Below are 19430 nucleotides of genomic sequence, written 5' to 3' on the forward strand. Positions count from 1 at the left end.
GACTTTCTAAGCATTCCTGGATGTCATAACTGCATCACAGGTTAGACTGCTTTCATCTGTCAAGACTTTATGTTTTAGAATTCTCCTGATAAACTTCTCCTCCTAACTTTGTGTCCCTCTCTGAGATGCTCTGTGAAGCCTAATTCCGGATATCTTGTGATTATCTTCTCTGATACATCAGATTTTTGCTTGATAACCTTCCTGTAGTGTGTTCGGACATCTTGCTCCATTGCTCCATTGAAGGTGCAACGAAGATAGATAATGATATTATAATTTTTGATGTCAGGGTTGAGAACTGACCCTTTCCAAATAACTGGAAAATCCAAAATTCCACATACATCAGGGGAATGCTCATCCACAAAGGGAACCAGACATACTGTATAAGCCTTTGTTTCACTGAAAGATCGATCAGCAGCAAAACCAGCAATAAAACAGTGATACTATAGATAGCTAAGGCTATGTTGTTTTTGAAAGTGCAGCAATTAAGAGAGCCATGATATAAATAATACTTTTGATTTCCAAAACAATTTCAAAATTCTTATAAAAAAATTTTCAAGTCACGTGCACCGGCTTTGAGAATATGCTTTATAATGAAACAATCCACGAGATTCTTTCCGATGTGATTGTCACAGTCAAATTATAATTTTGACAGTTTGACTGCATTTACAGTTAAATACAAATGGATGAATACCAAAGGAACCAAAACAGGTTGTTTTTAATCGCAAAAGGCAAAACTAACTTCACTATATAACAGTCTGCAAATAAGTCACATTTTTAATTTTTTTCCACTTCTATTTCACTGATCAATGATTTAACCAAAACAAATAAATTTAGCATCATCCTGTAGTACTCTAATGCCACTTACGTGAGGAATTTGTTCCATCCAGATCTGACTCAACAAGGTTAGCAAATCGACTATTTATCATAATTTAGCCGAGGTGACTTAAAACAATATGACACGAAGCGTGCTCACTTATGGTCAGTAAGGCCACAGAGAACCATAAGCAATGACTTCCTCGAAGACAAGCTCATTATCATTATCAGCTTCGGTATCCTTCACATTACAATACAGAATTCACAGACAACCTAGAGGTCAGTTGGCAGGACACCCAACATCCTGTTCTACAGGAGTGCTCAATATTGACTCAGCATCCCCAGCAGAGCCACAAGACGTGCTTTATATCATGCCATCAACTTTACAGTAGCCAAGGCTGAAGTCAGAACCACAATTTGATTGATTTGAATGCAGTTTCTGCTGATGATTGTAAAGGTACGTAGCAGCAGGTAAGTGGTTTATTTTCCATCACTCTGTCATTTTGATTGATAACAAACTATTTTAATTATTTTTAACTAACTTAAATACTTAAAAATAATATTTATTTTATTATATTATTTATAATATAATAAATTATATTATATTATTGACAGATTTAAACACAATGACAGATTTAAACACAATGACTACACTGGCATGGACTGTCAATAGGCCATCAGACTCTACTGCCTGAGTTAGCAGTCATTCTATGAACTAGATCAAGCAAAATCTGATCCACTGCATTTAAATTCAAGCAAATTCCTCAAATCAAGAAACATCTGCACAATTCAAATGGAGATATCATCAGTTAAATTACTTGGTAAAAAAAAATTGCCCCAATATGACTTCCCTCCCTACTCTCAATCTCAGTAATGGATGCCTCTGAATTCTAATAGTTAATAGCTGGAGGAGCTGAGTGGGGGCAAAAAAATCAGATGCATTAATATGTATACCGGCATATCTCTTTCACAATTTCAGAGTAGGAGCAAGGTTGGACCAAAATCTTGCTAAAATGTTACGCAAGTCAAGGGGAAGAAGGAAAAAAGGAAGTTTCACCTTACAACACACGAACATGTTCAGAAAGCTAGCCCAAAAGGTTTTTAAATGCTATTCAGGGTCACATCCTTTACACTAATAACATTGCTAACACAAAACAGCACCATCATGATGTAATAAGTGCAACGTGAAGAGTGTTCTTAACCTCCAGTTCACCTTGATCTCTGGTTAAGATCTCAAAGCTTCTTCAGACACTGAATTTGATTTACGTTTACAGATCCCCCCAATAAATAATCATTAATATGGTTAATTATTATTTATAATACTGCTACTGAAACACAAAGAGAAACAAGGCATCCCTAGACACATGATGGTTCCAAGAATGTTTCTACACAAAATTTATTTTGTTGCTTAAATGACATTACATAGCATCGCACTAGATATATTTGTAATTAAATGCATCCAAAAATTACTTGGTTGTTTTTGCTACTATTTTATTTTGTTCAATAAAAATGTTCAGTATAATGAACTAATCAGAATTAAACCACAACATTTCAAAAGGATCTCAAACTGAATAATTCTGGAAAAAGGATTTGCAGCACCAACTGCTCCCCCAGGTCTTGCTGTTTGTCAGGTTTGCTTTCATCTCATCCAACTCCAAGTCAGCTAGCCAATCCATTGAACACTGCTATAGTCTGAAAACCTTGGAAAACTTCTAATCCCATACACTGCCTGCTATAAATATCATTACGTTACTGAAATACAGGAGAAGGCCATTTACGCAAGAGCTGTGCAGCTTGTCTCTTTTTCTCCTTTTCAAGTCAATTCCAAATTACTTTTGAAATGTTCTGTGGTTTAGCTTACACGATTTTCTCAGGAACTGCATGCCACTTTGAAGCATAAAAATTCTCATCTCCTCTCCAAGTACCCCATTACTGGCCTTAATTCTATTGAACATGTGTCCCTTCATCCCTTTCTGAATATAGTAGGAAGTTTTTCTTTTTCTACACCAAGAGCTCCCAACCTTTTTTATGCCATTGACTCCTACCACTAACCAAGGGGTCCATGGTTGAGAATCCCTGATCTACACCGTCCATAAAAATCATCACAGAAGTCTCCTTAACTTTCTCTAATCTACAGAAAACTATCAAAGCTTCTCCATTCTACTGACAAACTGAAACCTTCTTTGACGTCATTTAATCTCTGCACCATATCTATAAGTATGTTGCCTGGATATGAACACGGCAAACCGAGACCTAGCATAAAGATATTGCTTACAGTCTTGTTTTTGCACCCTTTATTAAGGATTCAAAATGCAACCTAGTCAACTTAACTTCTCAACTTTGGGTGTAACAATGTATAAGTATATTTGGTTTCATCGTGAGTTAACATTATGAGAATTATCTAAACTATTAAGATTCATTTTATTTCTTTAAAGTCTAGAATCTAGATTTGCTAACAAAAGCAAAAACTAGAAATCTGCATGACAGTTCATTTTTTTTTACATAGATGGTTGATTTAAGGAAAATTAGGTGGTATTTCTCAGTATATGAATTATGGGACAAAATATTCAGTTGAAGGTACTGGTACAACTACAGATGGTGTGCTGAATGAAGTCAATACTCATTGTTCACTTGTGGTACAGAACTGGGGCTGTAGAGATGATCAGAATGTGGGAAGGTGGGTGAGCATGACAGACAAGCAGGTAAACCTCAGAGCTCTTAGCTGACCAAGGATTATTTACTTTGGCGAAATACAGCTTTACAGGAGATAAAACTTTTTTTAAACAACAAGAAGACTGAATGCAGATCATTTAGGTGAGTTACTTGAAGCCAATGATAAAATTAAAGGTTATCCTGATACAATCTACAAAGATTTAGTTTCGATGTCAGGAAGTATTCTTTATAGGCAGACAGCCTTTGAAGCAAACTACAATAAGTAGCAAGTTTGGAGTCACAACAGTCTTGTAAACTGAAACTGAAATTCCTATGAAAATATACTATTTGCATTGGGAGGTACAGTGCCCATAATAAGTATTCACCCCCTGAAAGTTTTCATGTTTTATTGTTTTACAACGGTGAACCACAGTGGACTTAATTTGGCTTTTTGACACTGATTAACAGTAAAAGACTCTTCTGCATCAAAGTGAAAACAGATCTCTACAAAGTGATCTAAATTAATTCCAAAACTAAATCACAAAATAATTGATTGCAATAAGTATTCATCCTCTTTTAATATGTCACACCTAGTTATCACTGGTGCAGCCAATTGGTTTTAGGAGTCACATAATTGGTTAAATGAAGATCTGCTTTTGGAGACCTCTATGCAGTCAAGTTGTTTCAATTGATTGTAGTACAAATGCACCTGTATCTGGAAGGTCCAACTGCTGGTGAGTTAGAATCCTGGCAAAAACTGCACCATGAAGACAAAAGAGCACTCCAAGCAACTCCACAAAAAGGTAATTGAAAAGCATAAGTCAGGAGATGGATACAAGAAAATTTCCAAGTCACTGAATATCCCTTCCAGTACAGTCAATTATCAAGAAACAGAAAGAATATGGCACTGCTGTTAATCTGCCTAGAGCAGGCCATCCTCAACAACTGAGTGACCGTGCAAGAAGAGGATTAGTGAGGGAGGCTACCAAGAGATCTATGACAATTCTGGAGGAGTTACAAGCTTTAGTGGCTAAGATGAGATGAGATGGGAGAGAATGTGCGTACAATAACTGTTGCCCAGGTGCTTTTCCAGTCACAGCTTTATGGGAGAGTGGCAAAGAAAAGCCACTGTTGGAAAAGACCCACATGAAGCTAGAGTTTGCCAGAAGACATGTGAGAGACTCTGAAGTCAGCTGGAAGAAGATGCTATAGTCTGACGAAACCAAAATTGAGCATTTTGGCCATCAGACTAAACGCCACGTTGGGCACCACACATCATCAAAAGCACACCATCCCGACTGTAAAGCATGGTGGTGACTGCATCATGATGTGGCAATGCTTCACTGCAGCAGGCCATGGAAGGCTTGTGAAGGTAGAAGATAAAATGAAGGCAGGAAACACAGCAAAATCCTGGAGGAAAACCTGATGTCATCTTGTAAGAGAATTGCAACTTGGGGTCATTGCCTTGCTGGAAAATAAATCTTCTTCCAAGCATTAAGCTAAAGCTATACAGAAATGGCTTTAAAAACAACAAAGTTAGTGTCCTGGAGTGGCCAAGTCAGAGTCCAAACCTCAATCCAATTGAGGATTTGGCTGGACTGGAAAAGAGTTGTTCACTCACAATCCGACAGAGCTTGGAGCTTGAGCAGTTTTGGAAAGAAGAATGGGGTAAAATTGCAGTGCCCAGATGTGCAAAGCTGACAGAGACCTATCTGCACAGACTCAAGGCTGTAAATGCTGCCAAAGGTACATTCACTAAATACTGACTTGAAGGGGTGAATATTTATGTGTCAATTATTTTGTGTTTTATATCTGTAATTAATTTAGATCACTTTGTAGAGATTTGTTTTCACTTTGACACTAAAGAGTCTTTTTCTGTTGATCAGTGTCAAAAAAGCCAAATTAAATTCACTGTGATTCAATGTTGTAAAATTTTAAAAAACACAAACATTTCCAGGGGGGCGGTGAATACTTTTTATAGGGACTCTAAATAGTTAGTTAAATGAGAATACTAATGTCAAGTTTTATATCTCTTGATTCCCACAACTGGTTATCCATGTTGTCCACTGTCACTACCAGGTGATCCGAATTCACAAAATTTCAGGGTTTGAACACAACAAAGAGAAACATTTTCAAGTAGCAAGACGACAGGTTGAAAGCAATTGGCAAAAGAACCAACTGAAAATATTTGCTGTGATCTAAAAATGCAATTCAAGAGCAGGACCACAGGGAAAAGCAGAGAAGGCCAAATATTTGAATAGCTGATATTGACATGGTTGTTAAGTGGCCTCTTCTTGTACTGTATCGTAGCCTGCAACTTACTGTACTTGATAAAGACCATGGAGTTTACATAAATAATTACTTTCAGCTGACAAGTCATTTAACATCACATACATACCATTTGTTAGTTATAAACACCCCCCCCCCAACTTATGGACACCCGTGCATACAAATGGACTGCTATAATATTATTAAATTCAAAAATCTAACATACTGTTCATTCCTATAAAGAGCAGAATTAATTTCCTCTCTCCACTTTTAGCAATTGTTCCTAATCGCAATTGTGTGTGTTTTGATGCCATTCATTATAATACCATGGAAGTATGTAGGGTTACTATATCGAGTGGCTTTCGTGTATTATCTGACCTACGGACAAAGTTGACTCAAGGGCATCTGTAGTAACAGAACCTGTTCACTACCTGGAGATGATGCCATCTGCCACAGTAACAGCTGAAGGAAATGAAATATTGAGCAGAGAAATTCCAGAGGGGACATGACTCTGTCCTTGATATGAAAATAACACTGAGCAGCACCATGTGAAAATTAACCATCAACTTCATAAGTTGCACACTCATTGAGCAACAACCTGCCATTTATATCACAATTTCAAAGCAATGCAGACCACAAGTCACAAAAGAACAGCATAATCAATCAGAATTTCTAAGAATGAACCAGGAAATATCAAGTCAAGTGGCCAAAAGTGTGTACAAAGTAGAATGATTTAAGGGACATCTTGTTGGAGGAAAGACAGAGCATGAGGCAGAAAGGCCCAGGGAAGAAACTCCAGGAAGATGAAATTAGAGATATTGGAAGCTTTTAGGACTGGAAGCAGATATGGTAACAGGGAGATATGATGCCAAGGATGAATGTTGAAAGAATCAAAACAAAACTTTTAGATGAATTGTGTTAAGAAACACAAGCTGGTGGTCAGTTTTGTGCTGTAAACCCACATGCACTGGAAACTGGATGGACAGAAAATAAAATGATTAATGTAAATAAATACAGACTTCCTCCAGCAATTTAAATTGAATTCACTTCCTGTGCTATATTTAGTGAAAACTGGCAGAGCTTGAAGCTTGCCAAGCATTGAAATAGGCAAGATATCAAACAGTAAACAAGTTTCAACCCAAGAATTACCTGATGGCATAGGGGCATAAATATGGCACTTTTCCACTTTGTTCAGCACTCTGTACTTGCATCTGTAGCAGTTTTCCAATACTTCTGATCAATCCTTGTACATTTCTGAAAAAGAAAGATATCATTCCATACTATAGACTGTTAAAGCAAAATTAAGCAACTAAAATACCAGACCTGGAAGGAAACATAAATTCAACATTTCGATACTAGAGAGTCAACCTGGACACCTGAGTAGGAACAATTCTGCATGATTAGTGAGTAATTCTGCATTTCAACTCAGTGGAGAACCAAGTAGAGAATCTTCACTCTTCAAAAAGAGCAAATTCACTGAAAAGTTTCATCTTCTCTAGGCCTATCAGACAGGGCAGAAGATAGGCTTGCTCATAACAGTGAAAATGGACAGAGACTCCTTACTCAAAGAGAAGTACGTACATTCCATTCCCAGTTGCCAAAATCCAGAAGCAGAAGCATGCAAGAATTGCATGCAACCCTATAGCACACTAGAAAAAAGAGATAGCACGGTGGTCACATGAGACCTTCTTCATAAATAACCAACTCTGGGGACAGAGTTGCACTGATACGCTAAACAACAGATAGTCCTAACATCATATCAAATCCAAAGTTATTTTCAAATTACTTTTAGTATTTTTCAAGCACAGAGAAATGCAATTGGTGTACTTTTGAAATGAAACAAATCCCACTGGTAAAAGACCATTAGCCCTAGTTAAACAGTTACATCAATTTAATAGAAAGTTAAAGGAGCCAGTAAAGGAAGGAAGGAAGGAAGGAAAGAATCCAACACTGAAAACAAATAGATAATTAAATCTACACTGGCACAGTAAACCTAATCTGCCTTTAATTAAAATGAGATTGCAATATTCCAGGAAAAAAATTCTCATTCAAAGAACTGCTGTTCCAGGAAGATGACATTTTGCAGGTAGCTCACAAAATAACAGGATACTCTACTAGATACACTTCTTCTGAACTACGATCACTACAATCCACAGTCTGTATTTTCCCTTTAAGAAATGTACTTCTGAACCGTCTAAACCAGTGGTTCCCAAATGGGTTGATATGCCCCACCACCCCCCAGGGGCAGTGGGAGTTTCTAAAGGAGCGATAAAGATAAAGGGGGCTGTGAGGAGAGGGCAGCTGAGGAATTATAGGCTTATTTAAGAAATGAACTACTTATTATAAGCATTTGATCCTGAGTGCCTCAAAATTGATGACAATGATTACGTAATCACCTCATCTCTTGGTAACCTACCATTCTCTTAGACTTTGCTCGAAGCACATTATAGTTGTTGAAAAGCACTGTGAGACTTCTGTATTTGGCATCTCATGAGAAATCTGAAATTATAAATTGTGTTATATCCTAGCCTGTTCACTACCGTAGTATAGTGTAAGTTAGTATCATTCCCATACTCTAATCATGCAATGACACAATTCCTGTGAATTACGGTATGACGTTCAACACAGTAAAGTTCAGAAGCCGCCCTTTCGAATGGTCTTGGACTCATTTCTCTATCCCAGATATTGCTGCCCCATTTTACGTACTTTCAGGCAGAAGGTCAGGTGTTGCCTGAGCCATTATGACGTCATTCACCATTGTTCATTTAACCATATAACCATCTAACAATTACAGCACAGAAACAGGCCATCTTGGCCCTTCTAGTCCGTGCCGAATGCTTACTCTCACCTAGTCCCACCTACCTGCACAACCCACAACTCCCTATTCCTTTCCTGTCCATATACTCATCCAATTTTTTTTTAAATGACGAAATCGAACTTGCCTCTACCACTTCTACTGGAAGCTCATTCCACAAAAATCTAAGTCTAGAAAGCCCCATACAACGGGAGAAGAACTGATTCTGCCAGCAGTAAGGGAAGTTCTGAGAATGGTTTTGTATCAGTCACCAGATCAAATAATTAGAACAATTCTGCTCAGACAACTCTGTTCAAAGATGAATAGATGAAATGTCTGAGAATGTGGAAGATACATTGTGTAACATACTTAGGACAACAGAATTTGCTCTGCAGTTGAATGAATCAACTTTGCCAGGCAGCGAATCTTTGCTTCTTGGTTATGTTTGCTTCATAAAAGGTGAAAGTATGGTTCAAGAGTTATTATTTGCAAGGGGACAAAAAACAAATATGAAGGGGAAGTCAATATTTAGGTTACTGAGCAATTTTTCAAAGTGAAGAACATTCCGCTCACCAACATTCTTGTTTGTGCAACAGATGGGACACCATCAATGACAAGACATCACTGTAGGGTTATTACAGACTTGAAAAAAGCTGTATCTAACATATTTACCATTCACTGTGTAATTTACAGATAATATCGTGTCACAAAATAACCTAAGTGATCAGCTGCACAAATCATTAAATACTATTATCACAGCGGTAAATACAGTCCCATGCTCTCAATTCTTGACAATTTTGAGAGCTTTGTATTGGGAATGATGAACAGTTTGAATGCTTGCTGTTGCACACAGAAGTCAGATGGCTCTCAAAAAGAAACTGCTTGAGACACTTTCGCATGCTTTTCCAAACTGTGATAAAATTCTATGAAGGCTTAAATGCCTCATTCAGTAATCAACTCAAGAATATTAGGCATGGCATGAAATCAATCTTCAATTGCAAGGAAATGATGTGTATCTTATCAAAGTCAAATCAATCATCTCCACATTTCCGTCCAAGCTAACCCTATTTAAGTGCAACTTTGGTCATCACAACCTTTTTCCTACTTCTGAGCCTCTCTGCGTTGGATGAGAAAGAAAGAATACCAGATGATGATCTTCAAGTACGCTGTGCCAACCTGGGTGTGCTGCATAAATATATGTCAGAGAGAGTTTAGGATCTTCTCTCAATCCAAATTTCAGATTGGATAGTAAATCCATTTCTGAATGCTTGTAATGATGAACTAACAGGAAAGATGGAGGAAGAACTGATCTTGCTACGAAATGACTTTCTGCTTAAGCTGAGGTTCAGTAAGTCATATCACGACTTTTGGTGCAGAAAGAAATCTCTGAACATGGTGCTGCACTATGAAAAAAGTCAAGATGTTCTTTATTGCCTTTCCACCATTGTACTTAGTGGAGCATAGCTTCAGTGCAGTAACCCAAGTTCTTTCAAAGCAATGGAACAGACTGCAAATTACCAAACGTGGGGATCTGAAACTCATTCTGAGTGACATTCAACCTAAGGTTAAGAAGCTGTTATCACTGCACAAGCCCATCCATCTCATTAAGAAGTAGTGAATAGTTATACCAATAATTTACACTCTAAAATTATTGATAAAAATTCTTTAACTGTAATTAACCAAATAATTTTATTTGTAGCTTTAAACAGATCTGAATAATTTTTGCAACTACTGGTCACTGTTTGAATTTGCAGTTCTTATTTTCTTTCAATCTGCATCATAAATCAAAACTCTTTATAGTTTTTACGTAATGCCCAGAAAGGGAGAAGGAGGTGCTGGGAATGTGGTCTGGAAGCCTAGGGGGTAGTAACCCAAAAGCATATAGGTACCACTGGCCTAAACAAACTAGCAATTTTATGATCTCCTGAAGGAATCAGCAAACTTGAATCTCAAGAATACAGGCATGGCCACCGCTTGGTGGGGACACTGCATCGAGGCATAAGAGCAGAAAATGAACCCAGGCTCAGTTCGATTACTCCATGCCGATTAAAGAGTCGAGGCAAAGAGTGGAAAACACTGGTTCATATTCAATGTCGCCTGCCAAGTTTGACCCCTCTCTCTTTTCTCACTACCACGATTGAGCAGGAGGTGCAGGGGTCTTGGGTCCCATGCCACCAGCTTCAGAAACAGATGACCTGCAGCCATTGGGCTCCTTTACCAGCTTCACTCGGCTCAGCGCTGAACTGACTATGCAGCTGTGGACTCACGTTCAGGACTCTGCAGCTCATGTTCTCTGCATTGTTTGTTTACTTTATTTTTAGACTATTTGCATGAGTTGTCCTCTTTTGCACATTGGATGTTTGTCGGTCCTGGCTGTGTGTGGTTTCTGTGGTTCCACTATTTTTGTTTCTGTTGTGTTTCTTTGTTCTGTGGGTACCTGGAAGAAGATGAATCTCAAAGTTGTATATGGTATACATATTTTGATAATAAATTTGAACTTGGAACTTTGTGCAGTAGTGCAACATTGGTTCCTTAAGTGGTACAGCACATGTTCAAGATTTGGAAGGGTGACATATACAACAACTCAAGTTCTCTAGTTATATATCAACAAACATTATTCATAGCAGAGCAAACAAAGCTCCATTCCTGAGATTTTGATCCAATTTCCAGTTAGCAACCATGGCCCATTTTTCAAGAGTTCAACTACTGAACAGAGGCCAAAGCTGCAAGATCCACCTGCTAAGAACTTTTCCACCATTTGTAATTCAGGACTAAAGAAGAGGGTGAGGCTTCCCCCAAAGTATTTTTTAAAATAAAACTAACTTGATTAATCGCAAAACAATGCCAAAATCAAAAATGTTAACTACTCCTCTTTCCACAAGGGCTGCCTACCCTACAGAATGTTTGCAGTATTCTGTGTTTTAGATGTCAAGATTGAAACTGTGATTGAAGCATGCAAGGCTTGCATGCTTTATTGAACAAACACATATCTACAAACAAGCATCGGCTATCAGCCCACAGTTCACTGCACAATAATAAATAACTATATTAACAATACCAGGGGTAGAAGAGAGTTGGAGCAAGAGAAAGAAGAAACAAAGAGCATATACATACCATTACATACAAACACAAACTTACACATGATTTACATACTTTATATCACCCCTCAATGCAGTTTTACATCTATTTAAAATAAAATCACAATCCTCAGTAAATCAACTCAAGTCCTACATTTTACTAGGCCCCTCCCTGTATGGGCCTTTCACTGTGCCAGGTACACTATAACAGAGTTCCATCTTTCCAAGTAAGACTCCATTTGCAGTTGTAAACTTGCAGTGATATTTTCCATACAGTTCACTTCTTTCAATCTCTGTAATCATTGTTCCAAAGTGGGTGGGTGAGATTTAAGCCAATTAACAGTTATCATTTTATGAGCAATTAGAATCAAGACTCTTAACATGTATAGTTTATTCTTCTCTAATGCAGATTGCAGGACGTTGCCTAATATGAAATGACTAGGTTCAAAGGGTATACTAATATCTAAAATCCTTCTCATTTCCTCAGTGACCTTGTACCAAAATTCCCTTAATTTGGGACAGTCCCAGAATATACATGCAAAATCTCCCACTAGGCCACAGCCTCCCCAGCAAAGTCTGCTGCTTTCTTCTGTGTATAATATTACTAGTAGGATTTTAAAGTACCTCGTCCTTATTTTCCAACCAAATTCCCTCCAACTGGGACTAGTCAAGCATTTAGGCCATGACTCCCAAGTCCTCTCCCACTCTTTCTCTTCTATTATGGAATTTACCTCCAATTCAAACTTATGTTTAACATCTAACATGCTATCCATTGTATCCAGGTGTATTTTTTTATATATACAGGTAGTCCCCGAGTTACGAACTTTCCACTTAGGACAACTCGTACTTACGAACCGAGGAAGGAGAACACCGTCTGCCATTCGAAGTCGTTGCTGTTGACACTGTGTTGAGTGTTTAACTTCGTATTTGGCTTAAATTTTTCTTAGTAAGATTCACCCTGACCCCGCCCGCCCGCCCCCCACCCCCCCGTTCTGGTCGGCTGGTGGCGCAGTGAGATCAGCACCGGGCTGGAGAACGGAGTTTCCCGAGTTTGATCCAGTGATAGACCGTTCCCGTGCTGGGTTGATGTCGATCCAGTGACTCCGTACTATCTGGGCTGGGTTGATGTCGAGCTCACAACTCCACCTCATAAAAAAAACACTGCCACCTCCAGTTTAAATTCCCACGCAGAATATTGTGGATGATCAAATACCCAAACCCAGCACAGCCCCCACTTGTCCCATTTAGCCTGTTTCAATACAGTGGTCCTTAGGACCCAGCAGACCTCGGGAGCCGCCGCCTGCAGTGTTTCTGTTCCATTGACGGGAAGCGATCTCAATTGAAAATAAAGTGGAAATAATAAAGTATTCGGAAAGAAGTGAAACGCCATCGGTCATTGGAAAAGCGTTAGGCTACAGTCGGTCAACGATCGGAACAATTTTAAAGGATAATGGATAATGTGAGAATAATGGAGCATGTGAAAGGTGCTGCCCCAATTAAAGCTACAATTATTACTAAGCAACGCAGTGGTTTAATTATTGGAATACATACATTTCTTAAGTGTTTTATATGCATAGAAAGGTAAAATATATACTATTTTCTAAGACAAACGTTTGACTAACTGATGCTAAATAATACCGGATGTACTTGTTCCGACTTCCATACAAATCTGACTTAAAGACGGACTCAGGAACGGAACTCGTATGTAACGTGTGTGTGTGACACACACACACACACACACACAAGATACAATTTTCTGAGATTGCGCCCTACCCATGATGATCTCTATCCAAAATTTTTCCAAGTTATTTGGCCATATTTTATGATTGTTCCATTCTTTGTGTGATATAAGGTAATGTCTAATTTGGAGGAATCTATAAAAGTCATTTGATACAAGGTCAAATTCAGTTTGGAGTTGGGCGAAAGATTTGAGCGCCTTGCCATAAAACATTTGGTCCACAAGTACCAGGGCTCTTTGCACCCATCTATTAAAACCAGAATCCAGTCTTGCTGGAAGAAAATCTGAAATGAATGCAATTCTGGTTGTCCTTGATATAGTCCTTGGAAGATCTCATTTTTTCCCAATTCTATCCCATACTTTCAATGTATGGTTAACCCATTCATTCTGAGTCTCAACATTCTTCCACATGTTTGGATTTAAAAAGGGAAGAGCTGCTGAAGATAACTCACCAATTGAATTTTGTGAACCCATCTTGAATCCACGTCTTCTCTGATCGATGACACAATTGCTCTTAATTGGGCAGCCCAATAATAGGTCTTTAAATGAGGTAAAGTTAAACCTCCCTGTTTTTTATTTGAGTATAACACTTTTAGTCTCACCCTAGGCCTCCTTTTCTGCCATATAAACCTACCGATGAGTCTATCCAACATTTTAAAGGTAGATATAGGAACTATTATGGGTAGAGCAGCAGCATCTGAGCTGCCACAGTAAGACAAGTGGCACAAAGCCCCCTCACTGATGATAAGATGTATGACTCTAGCATGCAGCCCAAGAATGCACACATACAAAACATACACTGTATCCAGAACGCCTCCTCTTCCTCTGGATAATAATATTCTAGCTTCCTTTGTCAGTGTATTTGTAATCACCCATAACAGGGGTTCCTAACTGGGGGTCTGTGGATAGATTCCAGGGGGTTGTGGGGTTGAGTGGGATACAGGATCAGCCACGATTGAATGGTGGAGCAGACTCGATGCGCTGCATGGCCGAATTCCTGTCTTATGGGTCTGTGAAGTTGGATGGGGAAAAATTACATCTTTATTTTCACCAACCTGTAACTGAAATTTAGCATTCCCTTCAATTATGAATGTAAGCAACAAATCACAGCAGTAATAGCAGTACCTGTGACTTTGTCACCAATATAAGTCATAGATATTTTCATATCACATTATAGTTGTTACAAATATCTCAAAATATTGGATGAATGATTAGATTTTCTGTACTGCAGACCATGGTCTTTCTTAGGGGCTTTGCTATTGATTACTCGATGGGTGGAGAGTGCTGAAGGCTGTTTTGCTGACATAAGTTGGGGAAGGGCTGGTGCTTTGCTACTGCTTGCGTGTGGGAGAGGGGAGAAGGGGGATTTGGGGTTCTAACGTTTTACTGTCATTCATTCTTTGGGGTATTCTTCTGTTTTTGTGGATGTCTGCAATGAGCAAACATTTCAGGTTTATATTGTATACTTTCTCTGATATTAAATGGAACTATTGAAATATTGTTTACAACACACTCATCACTGCTTCAAAATTACTGAAGTTATCAAATGTGATAGCAGTCTTCCTGTCTGCAGATGCTCATGCAATGCAGCTAGCAAAATATTGGGCAGCCCTGCACCTCGTAAGCTGGCCAGTGGTGTAATGGCATCCACATCACAAGGTGAGTGGTCCCAGGTTCGAATCTGGCTGGCTCCTTCCACATTTTCCATCTGTGCTAGGTTGAGCGTCGAGCTAACAATTTGGCCTCAAACAAAAACAATGTTAAAGAAACAGCAAGGTTGCCACCTGATGCTCCACACTGCGCCTTCTACAAGAAGTTCATCAACTGGGCAAGGATGAGTTTCAAGCCCACAAAATCAAGATCATTGGTGTTGAGCAAGGACAGTCATTGACAGATTCTGCTTCAACATTGTAGGAACACTCATTCCAACCATCTCTGTAAAGCTAGTGAAGAGCCTTGGGAAGGTGTTTGACAGCAGCCTGATAGACACATTATCAATCCAGGCAACCTATTACGACCTGGAGGGCTGATTGAAACCAGCTGGCCAGGCTGGACTACTTGGCAAATTCAAGGCATCGATTCTTTGGACACTGCTGGTATATGAAGTTCCAATTTCCATTGTCAAGAACCTAGAGAGAAACGTCAGCAGCTTTCTTTGGAGGTGGCTGGGATTGCCCAGGACTCTCAGTAGCATCACCCTTTATGGAAAGAACACCAAGCTGCAGCTGCCCTTAAAATCCTTGGAGGAAGAGTTCAAGGTGACAAGAGCAAAAGAGGTGATGCAATACAGGGAATCCAGTGACCCAAAGGTGGCCCAGGCAAGGATCATTGTGAAGACCGGGAGAAAGTGGAGAGTAGAAGAGGCCATGCAGTAGCTGAATCTTCGCTGTGTCATAACGTCCTGGTGGGAGTGGTGATCCGAGGAACAGCTGGCCTGGGAAGCTTGCCAGTGCCCAGGTACGACAAGGCTAAAGGGAGGCAGAAGTGCAAGTTCAACCAGGAGGAAGTGAGCATCCATGGATGAAGAGAGAGCCACCAAAGCAGTGTGCATGAAGCAGCAAGGAGCTTGGATCAGGTGGGAGTAAGACATAGACAGGAGAGTGACATGGACTGATCTTTGGTGAGCAAAGCCACACCAAATCAAGTTCCCTGGCCAGGCAATATAAGACATCTTGCTCAGGCCATCCGACCTGCATAGCTGAGGGAAGGTTAATGCCTCCAGACTGTCTGTTGTGTTCCAGTAAAGGAACCTTGGAGCACACCTTGAGCTGCTGCCCAAAAGCTCCTGGAGACAGCTGACAGGGGGACGTGACCAGGTATCCTCGTGGAAGGAATCTTCTTGAAAATTAGTAACAGCAAACGAGCCCAACCCTGCCATCGAAGCATCAGCTTTGTGAGAGCAGGAGAGCAACCGGAAGCTAGAGAAAAGCAACCTTGAGGGATTCTGGCACCCGCTCACGAATGGCAGTTCATAATTGCCCTGAAGAAACAATGGAAGTTCCCACAGCACATTGTCAAGACCACCTTGAGACCAGATATCCTCCTGGTGTCAGAGGCATCCTGTTGGAGCTGCCAGTGCCATGGGAGGAGTGTCTGGAAGAGGCCCATGAGAGGAAGCTTGCCAGGTTAGAGGAACTAGGCAGCGACTGTCAGAGGCAGGGATGAAAGGCAAAGTACATGCTCTCTGAAGTGGGCTACCGGGGTTTTGCTGGACAGTCTCTGCACAGAGCCCTCAGCGCACTGGGCACTACTGGTACAAGGAGGCAGACAACCATCGGCAACATCACTGAGGCAGCAGAGAAACCCTCAGGATGGCTCTAGATGAAGAGAACAAGTCCATGGGGATCTGCAGCACATGCTAACTGTACACATCATTGCTTGATCAGCCATGGCTGGGTTACCTCTGATGTTAAAAGACCTGAAATTCCCAATGACCCAAAGTTACAGCACTAATGTGATACGAAAATCATGAGATATATTCTTCAAATACATCTAAAGGCCATTGAAAGTGTGAAAACATTGGATAAATTGTAAAACCTGCCTTATTTTACTTAGCATACAAATTTCTTGAATACCTTACACTACACTTAATTAACACATGATTGCTCATTTCTTTGTAGATTTATCAAAATTACTTAACAACCAAACAAAAATATGGTCTTTCAAAAAAATGTCAATTTAATCAAATATTTTATTTTAGCTTTATTTATGATTTTATTTGCAGACCCAATTTAAGTTGAATGGATCCATAGGCTTCACTGGATTGCAAAAGGATCCCATGGCAAAAAAAAACATCAGGACCCAAACTTTTTAAAACCACAAATTCCTCCTCATGCATTTAATGTCATAGTTCAATGATCCCTTGCAGAGTTTGCTGAATTGGAGACTGATAGTACCTAATGCAAGAAACAGAATTGCAGGCTAGCTTCAACTTGAATGGCCACTCACAAAAATCAACCTTCTACTGGTACATCCAGCTAAACTGTTGCACAGTTTAGATGCTGCAACCTTTGAATAGATGAAAGCCACAAAGCTGCACATTCTGCAGTTAATGGTTACAAGTCAAAGGAGCATCACAAGTCTTAACCATTTTCTGAATTGGCACATCCAAAATCTAGGGAACATTAATTAAAGGCTAAAGTCTCCATTTTCTTCATATACTGGTCAAATGCAATCATTGCTACTTCATAACATAATAATACATCTAAGATCCTTACTTTACATTGAACTTTGGTCTTACATTGTCTTAAAATATTAACTACTGTTTAATTGAGTTTTATGAGTAGCTGCCGTCAGGTAGGAGGTATGGAAGCCTGAGGGCACACACTCAGCGATTCAGGAATGGCTTCTTCACCTCTGCCAACCTAAATGGACATTGAACCCTTGGACACCACCTCACTTTTTTTAAAAATATATAATATTTCAGTTTTTTGCTTGATTTTTTAATCTATTCAATATATGTATACTGTATAAAGTATACTCAATAAGATTTACTTTTTCTTTATTATTTTTCTTCTCTATTATGTATTGTATTGAACTGCTGCTACTAAGTTAACAAATTTCACGTCACATGGCGGTGATAATAAACCTGATTCTGATTCTCATTAATAACAGCTGGGTTGTCAGTGCCAAACAAGTTCAACAGCAACAGCTCAACCCTAATAGGATTTTATTGGATCCAACTGTTTAATTTTAATTGTTGTTTCCTTTGTAGTTTAACAATCAATTATATGCACTTTCAGTAGCCTTTATATACATAACAGTTTAATATGCCTTTAGTTGCTGTCCAAAGTATAATTCTGGGAGCTTTTTAGCTTCTTTGTTCTGAATGAGTATTTTCTCATCCGCTGTTTTTACTACCGTATTAAATAAGAATAATCCAATCAGAAAATACTTATCTATGGAATTTTACTCATCTCTACAGTATTAAAGTAACTGTATTGTGCTAGGCACCATCTTTCTTTAGCTTCCCTTCTTCAAGCAGTAGATTTCTGTCCCTCTTTGCTTCAACTTTCCTTTGTCCTATTAATTCTTAATAAAATGAACATGAAGCAACAAGTTTTATGCCTCGTTCTTAACTTCTAAGAGATTTAAACACCAGAATCTGACAACTTTTATTCAATTTGAATTGTTGCATTTAAATTGGGAAATGTGTTATGTATGTATGATGAGCTTATAAGGAGTATCTGCAAAGCTTAAAGTCTGGAAGTATATATGGTATTAAATGACTTCAAAATTACATTTCAAAGCTAGATCGCAGGAAGAAACAAAGGCATTAATTGGAGAAGAATATTTTTGTAACGTAACTTTCAAAGATAATAAAGATCTGGAAAACGAGTATAACATGTTTTTGTGACTTAGTTTCAGATAATTGTTTTATGTCCCTTGAACAGCTGTCTAATAAATATAATTTGTCTAGAGCCCATTTTTTAAGATACTTACAAATTAGAAATTTTTTGAATAATATGTTACAGTCCTTTCCGAATTCACACCCAATTGATATTACAGAAAAAATTCTAGGTTTAAATCCCTATCAGAAAGGTTTAGTAGCCGTCATTTATATGATCATGAACATACAACCAGAGATGTCAGATAAAATTAAGAATGAATGGGAAAAAGAACTTCAATGTCCCTTACCTACAGAGCAATGGGAGAAAATTTTACAGTTAGTTAATTCCTCTTCTATTTGTGCCAAACATGCCCTAATACAATTCAAGGTGGTACATAGGGCTCATATGTCCAAGGACAAACTCACTCGATTTTATTCTCATGTAATCCAATCTGTGACAGATGCCATTCTGAAGTAGCCTCATTGACTCACATGTTTTGGTCTTGCCCTTGCTTTCAAAAATACTGGAAAGAATTTTTGGTATCATTTCAACAGTTCTGAGTATTAGCTTGCAACTTCATCCTATTACTGCAATTTTTGGCTTACCAATGGTGGATAACAGTTGTTTATCCCCCTCAGCTCAGCGGATGACTGCATTTGTCACACTAATGGCTAGAAGATCTATTCTACTGAACGGGAAAGAAATTAATCCCCCAACTACACTTCAATGGTTTTCCCATTGAAATTATATCTTGTTTG

At 38.8% G+C, this 19430-nt stretch overlaps 1 protein-coding gene across 7 annotated transcripts in view; it reads right to left on the reverse strand.

Annotated features, from left to right (window-relative positions):
• focad (focadhesin) overlaps positions 1-19430 on the reverse strand; it is a 227909-nt gene that overhangs the window by 169226 nt on the left and 39253 nt on the right. For all 7 annotated transcript variants that reach the window (XM_073072700.1, XM_073072683.1, XM_073072676.1 and 4 more), the window contains one exon: positions 6883-6987. In XM_073072700.1, the coding sequence (XP_072928801.1) occupies positions 6883-6987 (105 nt within the window). The remainder of the gene's footprint in view (positions 1-6882; positions 6988-19430) is intronic.

This window comes from Hemitrygon akajei, chromosome 2, assembly GCF_048418815.1.
Source record: "Hemitrygon akajei chromosome 2, sHemAka1.3, whole genome shotgun sequence".
Taxonomy (NCBI): Eukaryota; Metazoa; Chordata; class Chondrichthyes; order Myliobatiformes; family Dasyatidae; genus Hemitrygon; species Hemitrygon akajei.